The sequence below is a fragment of the Schistocerca gregaria genome, chromosome 1, assembly GCF_023897955.1.
Source record: "Schistocerca gregaria isolate iqSchGreg1 chromosome 1, iqSchGreg1.2, whole genome shotgun sequence".
NCBI classification, from domain to species: domain Eukaryota; kingdom Metazoa; phylum Arthropoda; class Insecta; order Orthoptera; family Acrididae; genus Schistocerca; species Schistocerca gregaria.
This window is the reverse complement of record NC_064920.1, coordinates 996,228,528-996,242,502: the sequence shown is the minus strand read 5'-3', so window position 1 is coordinate 996,242,502 and position 13,975 is coordinate 996,228,528. Positions and strand designations below refer to the sequence as shown.

The 13,975-nt window shown below is 41.1% G+C and overlaps 1 protein-coding gene across 1 annotated transcript in view; it reads right to left on the bottom strand.

Moving 5' to 3' along the window:
• LOC126278441 (GPN-loop GTPase 1) overlaps nt 1-10,347 on the bottom strand; it is a 38,516-nt gene extending 28,169 nt beyond the window's left edge. The window contains exon 1 of the mRNA XM_049978559.1: nt 9,673-10,347. Within this exon, the coding sequence (XP_049834516.1) occupies nt 9,673-9,931 (259 nt within the window). The 5' untranslated portion in view covers nt 9,932-10,347. The remainder of the gene's footprint in view (nt 1-9,672) is intronic.
• Between the last annotated feature and the right edge of the window lie 3,628 nt (nt 10,348-13,975).

Sequence of the window (13,975 nt, the reverse complement as noted above, 5' to 3'; positions counted from 1 at the left end):
TCATTTTCTGTGGCTATTTTAGAGGGAGTCATAGTCCCATACTCAATGAATCATTCTGGCCATTGGCCAAACCATAAGGCTGGAATCCGGCATCACTACTGGTTACAGTGAAACAAAATTGGGTAGAAATGTGATATACAGTGATTATGTCCATACTAAGAATGTTTGCATTCTTTTCTACAAACGTGGCTACCTTAGATTATTATAAACCAACAGATGAAAGACACAGATACCATACTTCGCTTTATCCACAACATGATGGTTCTGTGTGTGATGTCATATGAGCACAAACAAAAAGAGAACATTAGGTTAAAAGGTGACAGTTTCTTACGAACAGGTGAAGCTAACAAATGTGATCTGTAATGCTTGCTTCGGTATGTACGTTACAGAAATTAGATTTCCACATCTACATCTATACTCTGCAAACCACTATGAAGTGCATGGCAGAGGGTACATCCCATTGTACCAATTATTAAGCTTTCTTCCTATTCCATTCACGTATGAAGTGTGGGAAGAATAATTCTTTGAATGTTTCTGTGTGTGCCGTAATTATTTTAATCTTATTTTCACTATTTCTATGTGAGTGATAAATAGGGGATTGTAGTGTATTCCTAGAGTCACCATGTAACACCAATTCTTGAAACTTTGTTAACAGACTTTGTCAGGATAGTTTACATCTATCTTCAAGAGTCTTCCAGTTCAGTCCCTTCATTACCTCTGTAACACTCTCCTGTGGATTAAACAAACCTGTGACCATTGATGCTGCCCTTCTCTATATACTTTCAATATCCCCTGTTAGTTCTATTTGGTACTGGTTCCACACACTTGAGCAATATTCTAGAACTGGTTGCATGAGTGATTTGTACGAAGTCTCTTTTGTAGACTGATTGTACTTCTCTAATATTTTGCCAATAAACCAAAGTCGACCACCTGCTTTACCTGTGGCTGAGCCAATGCGAGCATTCCATTTCATATACCTACAGAGTGTTACACTCAGGTATCTGGATGAGCTGACTGATTCCAACAGTGACTCACTGATGTTATAGTAACAGGATACTGTGTTTTTTGTATTGTGAAGTGCAGAGTTTTACATTTCTGAACATTTAAAGTAAGTTCCAAATCTCTGTGCCACTTTGAAATCTTATCAAGATCTGACTGAATATTGATGCAGGTTGTTTCAGGTCGTACTTCATTACAAAAACTGCATCATCAGCAAAAACACTAATGTTGCTATTAATATTGTCTGCAAGGTAATTAATGTACAATATGAACAGCATGAGTACCAACACACTCCCCAGGGGTACACCTGAAGTTATTTCTACATCTGATGATGACTCTCCATCCAAGATAACATGCTCTGTCCTCCCTACCAAAATGTCATCAATCCCGTAACAAATTTCACTTTATACCACACGTGATCAAACTTTTGACAATTAGTGTAGATGCTATACTGAGTCAAATGCTTTTCAGAAATCAAGACATACTCCATTTACCTGACTGCCTTGATCCAAAGCTTTCAGTATGTCATCCGAGAAAAGTGCAAGTTGGGTCTCACATGATCAGTGATTTTGGAATCCATGCTGGTTGGCACTTGGGAGGTCATTGTGTTCAATACACCACATTACATTTGAGTTCAGAATATGTTCAAAGATTCTACAGCAAAATGACGTCAAGGATGTTGGACAGTAGCTTTGTGGATCACTTAAACTACCCTTCCTGTAGGTGGGTGTGACCTACACTTTTTTCAAAGAATTGGGTGCTATTTTTTGTTCATGGGGTTGGGTTGTTTGGGGAAGGAGACCAGACAGCGAGGTCATTGGTCTCATCGGATTAGGGAAGGATGGGGAAGGAAGTCGGCCGTGCCCTTTCAAAGGAACCATCCCGGCATTTGTCTGGAGCGATTTAGGGAAATCACGGTAAACCTAAATCAGGATGGCCAGACGCAGGATTGAACCGTCGTCCTCCTGAATGTGAGTCCATGGGATCTACAATGGATCATAGTTAGAAGAGGGGCTAACTCAACCACAAGTTCAGTAAAGAATCTGACAGGGATTCCATCAGGCCCTGGAGCTTTGTTCAATTTCAATGAATTCAGCTGTTTCTCAAAACCATTGGCACTTATACTTATTTCACTCATCTTTCCAGTGGTACGAAGATTAAATTGAGGCAATTCTCAAGAGTTTCCTTTTATAAAAGAACATTTGAAAATGGAGTTAAGAATTTCAGCTTTTGCTTTGATACACTAAATCCCCCCACCCCAATGAACCTTGGACCTAGCCGCTAGTGGGGAGGCTTGCGTGCCTCTGCGATACAGATAGCCGTACCATAGGTGCAAGCACAATGGAGGGGTATCTGTTGAGAGGCCAGACAAACATGTGGTCCCTGAGGCGGGGCAGCAGCATTTTCAGTAGTTGCAGGAGCAACAGCATGGATGAGTGACTGATCTGGTCTTGTAACATTAACCGCCAGCCTTGCTGTGCTGGTACTGCGAACGGCTGAAAGAAAGGGGAAACTACAACTGTAATTTTTCCCGAGGGCATATATCTTTACTGTGTGGTTAGTTGATAATGGCGTCCTCTTGGGTAAAATATTCCTGAGGTAAAATAGCCCCCCATTCGAATCTCCAGGCAGGGACCATTCAGGAGGACATTGTTATCAGGAGGAAAAAAAACTGGCATTCTACGGATCAGTGTGTGGAATGTCAGATTCCTTCATATAGTAGGTAGGTTAGAAAATTTAAAAAGAGGAATGGATAGATTTAAGTTAGATATAGTGGGAATTAGTGAAGTTTGGTTGCAGGAGGACCAAGACAGAAGCAAATAGGGGTAATGCAGGTGTAGGTTTATTAATGAGTTTAAAAAATGGAGCACGGGTAAGCTACTGCAAACAGCTTAGTGAACGCATTATTGTAACCAAGATAGACATGATGCCCACGCCTACCACAGTAGTACAAGTTTATATGCCAAGTAGCTCTGCACACAACAAAGAGATTGAAGAAATGTATGATGAGAGAAAAGAAATTATTCAGATAGTGAAGGGAGACTAAAATTTAATAGTCATGGGGGACTTGTATTTGACAGTAGGAAAAGGAAGAGAAGGAATAGTTGTAGGCGAATATGGAATGGGGATAACGAATGAAAGAGGAAGCTGCCTGGTAGAATTTTGCACAGAAAATAACTTAATCGCAGCTAACACTTGGTTTAAAAATCATGAAAGAAGGTTGTATACATCGAAGAGGCCTGGAGACACTGGAAGATTTCAGATGGATTACATAATGGTAAGCCAGAGATTTAGGAATCAGATTTTAAATTGTAAGATATTTCCAGGGGCAGATGTGGACTCTGACCACAATCTCTTAGTTATGAACTGTAGACTAAAACTGAAGAAACTATGAAATGATGGGAATTTAAGAAGATGGGATCTGGATAAACTGAAAGAACCAGAGGCTGTAGAGAGTTTAAAAGGGAGTATTAGGGAATGACTGACAGGAACAGGGGAATGAAATACAGTAGAAGATGAAAGGGTAACTTTGAGAGATGAAATATTGATGGCAGCAGAGGATCAAGCAGGTAAAAAGATGAGGGCTAGTAGGAATCCTTGGGTAACAGATCGACAGGAAGTGCAAAATGGCTAAGCAGGGATGGCTAGGGCAAAATGTAAGGATGTAGAGGTATATATCAGTAGGGCTATGATAGATACTGCCTACGGGAAAATTAAAGAGACCTTTGGAGAAAAGAGAATCACTTGTATGAATATCAAGAGCTCAGATGGAAACTCAGTTCTAAGCAAAGAAGGGAAAGCAGAAAGGTGGAAGGAGTATGTAGAGTGTCTATATAAGGGTGATGTACTTGAGGACAATATTATGGAAATGGAAGAGGATGTAGACGAAGATGAAATGGGAGATATGATACTGTGTGAAGCATTTGACAGAGCACTGAAAGACCTAAGTCGAAACAAGGCACCGGGAGTAGAGAACATTCCATCAGAGCTACTGATAGCCTTGGGAGAGCCAGCCCTGACAAAACTCCATCACCTGGTGAACAAGATGTATGAGACAGGTGAAATACCCGCAGACTTCAAGAAGAATATAATAATTCCAATCCCAAAGAAAGCAGGTATTCACAGATGTGAAAATTACTGAACTATCAGTTTAATATGTCACTGCTGCAAAATACTAACATGAACTCCTTACAAATGAAAGGAAAAACTGGTAGAAGCCGAACTCAGTGAAGATCAGTATGGATTCTGTAGAAATGTTGGAACATGGGAGGCAATACTGACCCTACAACTTATCTTAGATTAAGGAAAGACAAACCTATGTTTCAAGCATCTGAAGACTCAAAGAAGGCTTTCGACAATGTTGGTTGGAATACTCTCTTTCGAATTCTGAAGGTGGCAGGTATCAAATACAGGGAGCAAAAGGCTATTTACAATTTGTACAGAAATCAGGTGGCAGTTATAAAGAGTCGAGGGGCATGAAAGGGAAGCAGTGGTTGGGAAGGGAGTGAGACAGGGTTGTTGCCAATCCCCAATGTTATTCAGTATGTATACTGAACAAGCAGTAAAGATAACGAAAGAAAAAATTGGAGTAGGAATTAAAATCCATGGAGGAGAAATAAAAACCTTGAGGTTTTCCGATGGCACTGTACTTCTGTCAGAGACAGCAAAGGACTGGGAAGAGCGGTTGAACACAATGGACAGTGTCTTGAAAGGAGGATATAAGATGAACATCAACAAAAGCAAAACGAGGATGATGGAATGTAGTCAAATTAAATCAGGTGATGCTGAGGGAATTATATTAGGAAATGAGACACTTAAAGTAATAGATGAGTTCTGCTATCTGGGGAGCAAAATAACTGATGATGGTCGAAGTAGAGAGGCTATAAAATGTTGACTGGCAATGGCAAGGAAAGCCTTTTTGAAAAAGAGAAATTTGTTAACATCAAGTGCAGATTCGAGTATCAGAAAATCTTTTTTGAAAGTATTTGTCTGGAGTGTAGCCATGTATGGAAGTGAAACATGGACGATAACTAGTTCAGACTAGAAGAGAATTTTTAACTGGCATAATCCGTATTACTTCAGGCAGGAGGGGTGGGGGGTTACATTCATAGTCTCGGATGTTATTGAATTTAGCGTATGTTAAAATTCAGGAGTAAGTAAGAAACATGTATTTTTGGTTTTCTCCAAAAAAATTTCTGCCCCAAGATACAGGTTGCCAAAGATGAGACTGTGAACACCATTTTGAAGATGAGAATTTCGGAAAACTGTTTAAAACAGTTCTAGATATTTTATTAGAGTTATTTTTATTTGAAAGATAATTTCTTTATGACTGCTTGTATCTGTGTATGTGCGGATGGATATGTGTGTGTGTGCGCGAGTGTACACCTGTCCTTTTTTCCCCCTAAGGTAAGTCTTTCCGCTCCCGGGATTGGAATGACTCCTTACCCTCTCCCTTAAAACACACATCCTTTCGTCTTTCCCTCTACTTCCCTCTTTCCTGAAGAAGCAACCGTCGGTTGCGAAAGCTAGAAATTTTGTGTGTGTGTTTGTGTGTTTTATTTATCGTGCCTGTCTACCGGCACTTTCCCGCTTGGTAAGTCTTGGAATCTTTGTTTATATTTAGTTTGTCCCCTCCCAAAAACACCCCATTTTCCACACTTGTCCCGTTAGTGTCATTAGGCTTTTTGTGGAAAGTGTATGTGTATGTTTTTCGATGTATTTTCGTACTCATAATGTGTACGTACCGACTTTATACGGGCCATATTGGAATCGTGGTTTATGGTCATTTCTGCCGTATTTGTGACGTCATGCATCAAAGCAGACAGGCGGGATCGGACGCTTCCGTATTTCCCTGGTCTGTAATTCTCCCACAAGAAGTACAAGGGTATCATTGGAGTAATGAACAGGTGACATATTTTCAAAACAAGACCACAAGTGTTGCACTTATAAGTGATGACACAAGACATGACTCAGCACATGCTTTGCTAGCAATGGGCAAAATTCTTCAACTGCAAACAGGGGCAGAGAAGATCATCATTATTTTTGATGGTGCTCCTAGTCATTTTAAAAATCATTACCTGCTGTTTGGACTGAGTAAGTTGCTTGTGCTGCATCTGGTTATAAAGTGCTACTGGTCCTGGGAAAGGGCCTTGTGATGGTATAGGAGCCCTGCTGAAGCACCATGCTGCAAAACATAATATTTCCAGACCAAATACAGCTGAAATTCAGACTGCTGAAGATTTTACGAGAGTCATGAAATGTTACACATCCACAGCCCTCATTCTTTTCTCCAAAGAGGAAATTGAAGAATTACGTGAGCAGAAAAAAGAAGAATGGTCCAAACAAGTTACTCCTGTGAAAGGAAATCAGAAGACACATTTTTGGACTCAAAGTGATGGGTGAGCTCATACTGCGTGCACTTGAAAGAGCAAGAAAGAAGAAACTTAGCTTGTTCAGTCAACACCTCAGAACAGCAGGATAATATTCAGATACACAATCTGAGAAAAGGGATGTTTGTGGTGAGTGTGTATGACTGTGACTGGTGTACTGCAGAGATTATTGGCACCAGTTATGAGTTAAACGAAATTGTGGTGAACTTTATGTTACCACATGGACCAGCTACTGGATATTGGTTTCCAGCTGAAGGACAGCAACAACGTCATCAGTACTGACTTCCTGTTCACAATGTTTCGAAGATTGTATGTGCTCCAGTTGCTATTGGATCAACAACAAGGCATCACTTTATATCAAAGGACAATACTGAAGCAGTGGAACACATTTTTAGTTCACTGAATGCCCTATTTCAGTACAAAATAGAGTGCACAGAAGTTACATAAATTGAAACCTTTAAGTCACTGGATCTTTCACATACATTTTGGAACCACTTAAAATGCTTGAAAAATGAGTCTCTTGCTCATCCTTCAAAACTAAAATTATTTTAAATAAGCCTAGGTTTGGATTTTTATGAGCGTGTTATGCGATAATGTGGTAATTAAACAGTTTTTATGTATGGTAAAAATTTCAGTTGTTTATAAAACCTAAAAGTGGAAGCTTTCTTTTTCAGGGAATGTAGAACTATATGGTAGTAATCAACAGAAAAAAAATCAAAATTTTATGGAATGGCATATTTGGAAAAAAAATTTCCCTAAATCACAAAAAAGTTCACAATGCTATAGTAAAAGAACTTTGACAGGTAAGTCCAAATGCAGGGCAGAGCAGAAATTTTTTTGGAGAATACAAAAAAATTCATCTTTTTTAGTTAGTCCTTCATTTTAATGTATGCTAAATTTAGTAAGATCCGACACTATGAAGGTAAGATTTTTTCCTAGCCTGCCTGAATTGATATGGACTATGCCAACTGCTTTTTTGTTAGGTATGGATATGGCATTGAAGTTCATGAACATACCATTATGTTCTGAGATGGGTGATGATATGATGACTGTCACACACTTTCTGCAGATGTTTGTTCTTATTGCTGAATATGTTATTAGGTGTCATGTTTGTGGCAACAACATGAGGTTCACAAGAGTGCAGGAGGCTCAGGTCCAGGATATGTACATGTGGCGTTGTGTGTGTGTGTATTGCCAGTCTTTTATTGGTAAGTAATTATTATTTTGGTTTCATTCTATAGTATTTGAGATGTTTTGTATGTCTTATATTTACAGTTGGTCACTTGGATTTTAATTGGTGTAGTGAATCTGAGGTATTTGGGTTTTTAAGTTGTTGGGGCTTTGGTTCCATTTTTTGGAGTTGTAGGTGTTGGTTTTTTTGTATTGATAGCTGCAGTTGCGCTATATAGATCAAGGGAAATCTCTGATTCCACTTTTTGGGCTTGTAGGTCTTGATTTTTGGTATCAGTAGCTGCGCCTGACCTATATAGGTCAAGAGAAGCGTCGATTCCTGTGGTTTTGTTGGTGTAGCAGACTGCTATAAATTAATTTTTTGTTTTGGGTGGAGTGGTGTTCTTTTATTGTTGTTTATTTAGCTTGTCCCCGCCCTAAACCCCCAATTTTCCATGGTTGTTCCATTAGTTTCATTTTATTTATGAAGTGAGACGTTATTGCGCCATTCTTATTTGTGTTTGCATTTGTTGGCATGTGTATGTAGTGACATCATTGACGTCACACTGATGATGTCATGGGTCAAAGGGGATGGGTGGAATCAGATGCTTCTGTAATGCCCAGTAAGGTACAAAGTGTTTGGTTTTGAATGGGCTGTTTCCAACATATACAGCAGGTACAAAGTGTTTGGTTTTGAATGGGCTGTTTCCAACATATACAGCAGTAGTAATATATGTATTACTCAAGTCAAGAATTGTTTTACAAATTCATACTGGTTTTCATTTTCTAATTAATAAGGACACTTAAAATTTTCTGTCTTTTCTAGTTTAATTATCCCTCACATCCTTGTCATGATATCCTACACTAGGAGGTACAATTAACGTTTGTCTGAATAAGTATTAATTTTCAATTGTAGAGTTGTAGCTGCAGTTAACCCAAAACTGCTTCGTCAGGCATTCTAGCATAGCAAATTTATACAGTGAAGAATGAAACTAAATACAACATTGAAAAATGGCTTGAAGTGCTAGGATTTCTGTGAATTAATGTCCAAAAAGTCCAAACACACAAAAAATGTACAGAATGTAAGGGGGAGGGGGATTGTTGAAATAAGTTATAACAATAACTTTTGAAAACATTGCTGGAAAAGAATAGTGATCTGATAGATAATTATGATACTAATCAGTCTTGAATGCAAAGACTTATTACAAATTAAATACATATCATTATTTTAACTGGTTTCTATTTTAGCAAAAATCAACTACAGACCAGTCTCATCAGATGGTGAACAGAGACAAAAGCTTGAGCATTACCATGTGCTGAAGGCCACCACTGGTAACTGTTCTCAAGATCATTTTTGGTAAAATGGAAATCAGTTACCATTTCGACATGTGAGTATTAATTTTTTAATAAATCCTTGAGATCAAAACTGATTAGTATTTTAATTTAATAATTTGTAATAGTTCCCACAGTGGGTTGCTGACTACAAGTTTCGGTGCACTTTTACACTGTTTTCAAGAGACTGCATCCCCGCGACTAAAAAATTTCATTTAGCCTATCTTTGCTTACAGGTAGTATCTGCAAAAAAACTGTGTGGATTGTTAGGTGTAGAAAAATTACACACTTATGCTGAAGGTGCTGCAGCCTACCATTTAATCTACAAGTAAACAATGAAGACATTGTGTCATGAAAAATTCACAAATAATATTTTTTTTTCTTTTTTCAGTGTTAACACTTACGGTGCAAAGGGAGTTATGAATTTCCACCACTTTTGACCATGTGACGTATAGGTAAGCAAAATATCGTTCAATTACTCTGGACTAGTAGAAATTGTTTCCGTGGAACTTGACTTGCTTAAGCAGACCTACCACTAATGTCGATATACGTTACCCTTTACATTTATTTATTCTGTTAGAACCTATTAGTACACAGAATGTTCACGCATACTGAAGGAAAAAAATATCAATATTTGTTCAAACTAAACACTTTAGCTGGTACTACACTGTATCACACAACTGCTTTTTTTTCTTTGTAAACGTATTAATAAAAAAATTATGCATTGCTTTATTTCACTACAAATCATTTCAACGTTACACTAATAAAGAGATGAACTTACCAATATTTGCTGGATAGGAAACCTCATGACAAGCTGGGTCGAGATTGATCACATAGGGAGGCTTCTTCTTCGCATGTAAATGCAATGTAAGCCTCTGCACAAGAGTTGATTTTCCTGATCCTGCCATTCCTAGGATAATCAAGCAAACTGGGGTTTTCCGCTGTATGTTCTTGGCGGCATTTTCTTCCGTAGTCTCTTTCATGTCGATTTCGGCAGATGAGCACTGCTGCGAACTTTGTGCTGAGTCCATAGCTTGCATAATTTAAATAGTTTGAGGAAAGCACTCAGACAAAAACACTTATTTATATAGTGAAACGTGTGACTACGCCATATCAACAACTAACGCACATCCTCAGTCTTCGTATGACTTCGTTTACACAACAAATAATCCTACTACATCCAACACGTATAAACACTACTCCATAACCAAAACAAACTAGTATAGCGAGAGCACACAGCGATATATCGAAATATCGATACATAGGAATGGATAATTTCCAAGAATGTTTGCCTATCGAAGCCGCGGGCTCGAAACGATAGATATCGAACTTGCGATTCTAAATCGATTACGTGACTGTGGTGGCGGGCGTTATGGTAAATTGATTAATAAAATTCTTTTCCGGGCTATTATGCCGTGGTCTGATGGATTTCGCATTGTAAACCAACGTTTCGTCCCCATCTGCGGAGGACATCTTCAAGGGGGTTCGTGGCTTCTGTTAACCTCCAAAACACACACTGTCTCACTACTGACTGCAGCAAATTTTTGTTTTCGCGTGCTCCCGCGCATAGGCGTGACGTCACATGTTTTGAATACGCGAGCGCAATTGGCCGTTGTCGGTTGCCGCCGTCCGCTGTTGCTATCATCCCATGGCGGAAGACTGGTACACATCTTCTTCAGCACCGGCATCCAGATGTCATTTAATTTCACTCCCTCCTCCTTCCACACCCCAGGAATTTTAATAGGAAGGAGGAGGGCGTGAAATTAAATGACATCTGGATGCCGGTGCTGAAGAAGATGTGTACCAGTCTTCCGCCATGGGATGATAGCAACAGCGGACGGCGGCAACCGACAACGGCCAATTGCGCTCGCGTATTCAAAACATGTGACGTCACGCCTATGCGCGGGAGCACGCGAAAACAAAAATTTGCTGCAGTCAGTAGTGAGACAGTGTGTGTTTCGGAGGTTAACAGAAGCCACGAACCCCCTTGAAGATGTCCTCCGCAGATGGGGACGAAACGTTGGTTTACAATGCGAAATCCATCAGACCACGGCATAATAGCCCGGAAAAGAATTTTATTAATCATGACAGTTCCGGCCGTGAAAGTTTACATTTTACAGTTATGGTAAATTATTTGTGAGATGCTAGGAAAACCCAAACGATTTATGACCGTAGCGAGTGGGATGTATGGTATTGTTAACGTTTCTTCGGCCGATTAGCTCAAGTGGAAGAATCTAATTCGATGCTTATGAAATGTAGAAAATAGTTTGAATTTTTACGGAAATGTGACACTCTACCCATATTTTTGCGTGACATTGGCAGAGTTACGGCAAAAAGGGAATGCTTCCCGCAGCATAAACATCAAATGGAATTTCTCATGACGATAACGTTGAAGACGAGTAAGTCGTTTCCTTTTCAATTACAGCTATTTTAGAACGCTCTTCCTTTGTTGTTGCTATAGGGGCCACTATAAACATGCTCATAACGCCCGCCCCCACAGTCGCGTGATCGATTTAGAATTTATTTTAACAAGAGGTGGAACCCCTCCACGCCCACACCGGCATGATGGCCACCTCAAAAGGTCTACTGCCATGTCTGCATAAGGGTTAGTTTGTGAGGTGTCGCAAGATGTGGGTATTGCGATGTTTGCATACGTCTGGTTATGGTTAACCATTAGTACGCGCTGATCTGGAGATAGATTGGGTCGAAAGTCGAACAAAGGGTAGCGGTTTGAAGGGCAGAGGGAAAAAAAGTGCCAACTCAAGAGCCAAGGAGAAAAAACCTCTGGGTTAGTTGGGTCGGGTAGTAAGAGCAGCAGCAGATTTCCTGCTGCCTGCGGCAGGTCATGCAAGGGTAGGTTTTGTTAGTAGTGGGTATTATGGATGTCGATACCTTTGACGTTGTGCGGTGCTGTTACTCGGCGGATGCTGCGGGGTTCCGGTGTTGATCTCTTGGTCAGCGTCAGCAAACTGTAACAGTTTCACCATCGTTTTGTGTCCGGTAGGTCATATATCAGATGCACAGTGTGGGGTGACGTTGGTGATTTGTTTGTGCGTCAGTGGGCGAGCTCCTCGGTTTCCCTGCTGTAGCCTGTTAGTCGGCTTAATAGTAGCTGGTATATCCAGTCAACGTTGCTGATATGCAGGGGCTTGCCGACGTTTGTCGCTTGTTGGTGTATGGTAGCTTGTCATAGGTGGTTATGCACTAGCTAGTAGTGTCTTTGGCCACTTAGGCTTCCACCTATGGTTGTGATCATAGTTACCCAGAGTAAGGATGAAAGGATTGTTTGAGTGTCTCGAGTTCCTGTACAGTCGTGTGGCGTATTTTTTGAATACTTCCTTGAGGGTTTCAAGGCGGTATTCATTGTGAAGATCCACAGTGCGTGTGTAGTGTGGATCATTGCTAATGATTCGTAGCACTTTGTTCTGTCTGATCTACAGGCGGCGCAGGCGTGTAGGAGCTGCATATCCCCAGACGGCAGCTGCGTACGTCATCAGAGGTCTAATCTGTGTCATGTATATGGACCTCGACTCCCTCCTATTCAGTGTGCTTTCCCTGTTGAGCATTGGGTAGAGTTTTTTAGCCTCGCGTGCGCTCTGTTGGCAACATATTCGATGTGGTCCCCCCATGTAAGTTTCCGGTCCAGCCAGACACTGAGATACCTGACTTTCTCTCGGAAACGTATTGGGTGTGTATGTACAGTTATCTGTCTACTGTGGTGATGTTTGCGCATTAGTTTCGGTCCGCATGTAAGCAGAACTGCTTCGCACTTGTCGGCGTTTACTTTAATACGCCATCGTATCAACCAAGGCTCGGCAGTTCTGAGTGCTGTCTGTATTCGTGAATTAATGTTCCACGGTTTCCAATCTTGCGCAAGGATGGCTGCGTCATCCGCGTAGATGGCTAATGTCATGTTTTGTGTTGCTGCGAAGTCGTTATGTACAAGTTGAACGAGATGGGTCCTAGGATGCTTCCCTAGGGTACTCCAGCTTGGATACCGTGTTGTGTTGATGTTTGCTCGGCACGTCAGTGTTGAAACATTTGTTCGTGAGATGTGAGTATATGAGACGTACGAGTCCGTCCGGGATACCAGCTTCGCTTAGTTTGCGTATAAGGCCGTTGTACCAAAGACGGTCGAAAGCTTTTTCGATGTCCAGGGACACGGCCCCTGTGGCTTTGTTCATGTTGTAGGCGTGTGTTATATGTTCGACTACGCGGAGGAGTTGTTGTGTTGTTGAGTGGTGCTTCCTAAAGCCGAATTGCCCCCATCTTAGGGTGTCATTGACGATGCAGAGCGTAGTGATGCGTTTTAATATTATGGGTCGGTAATTTTGTGGGAGGGAGTGGTCTTTCACTGGCTTCCTGAACACCGGGACCTTGGCCGCCTTCCAAAAGTCAGGGAAGTGTTTGTGTATTAAGATGGCATTCGTTATGTGCGTAAGGTATGGATGACACGGTTTTGTGTGCCACCAGACCCAGGGGCTTTCCTAACATTGGTATGCTTGATAGTCCACATAATTTCATTTGTGCTAGTGCGTCTAATTTCGGCTCGCGTGGACTGGGCTACAAGACGTGTAACCTCCTGGTCCGTTTCAAGTGTGAATACTGGATCTGAAGGAGCCAGATTCGGCGTTAAAGGCGCTGCACGTGTTGTGGCCATAAGCTCTGCATTCTCCGACGCAGAGTAAGCTGGGCCGTCTGGTCCTTGTAGAGTGGGAATGTAATGTTGCTCCCTGCTGAAGTGTCTGCCTAGCTACACACGCCAAGATGTGTGGTGTCTAGCCCAGCGAGTTTCTGTCCCCATTGTCCGTTTCTAAATGTTTGTATTTTGCCCCTTATTATAACCCTGAGTCTGTTGACGTGCAGTTTATAGAACTGGCGCCTGCTACCCTGCCAGTATCTCCGGAGGCGGTTCCTCGTTGAGATAAGGCCCAGGATCTCCTGGGACAGGGCCGTCGAGTGTTGTTTTGGTGATGTACGTGGAATGGCGTCAGTCATTGCGTCATGGACGGCAGTAGTAAGAGCCTCTACAGCCTCATCGACTTGTTGCGTGTTGTTAATTTCGTGGGTGTCAGGAATACGAC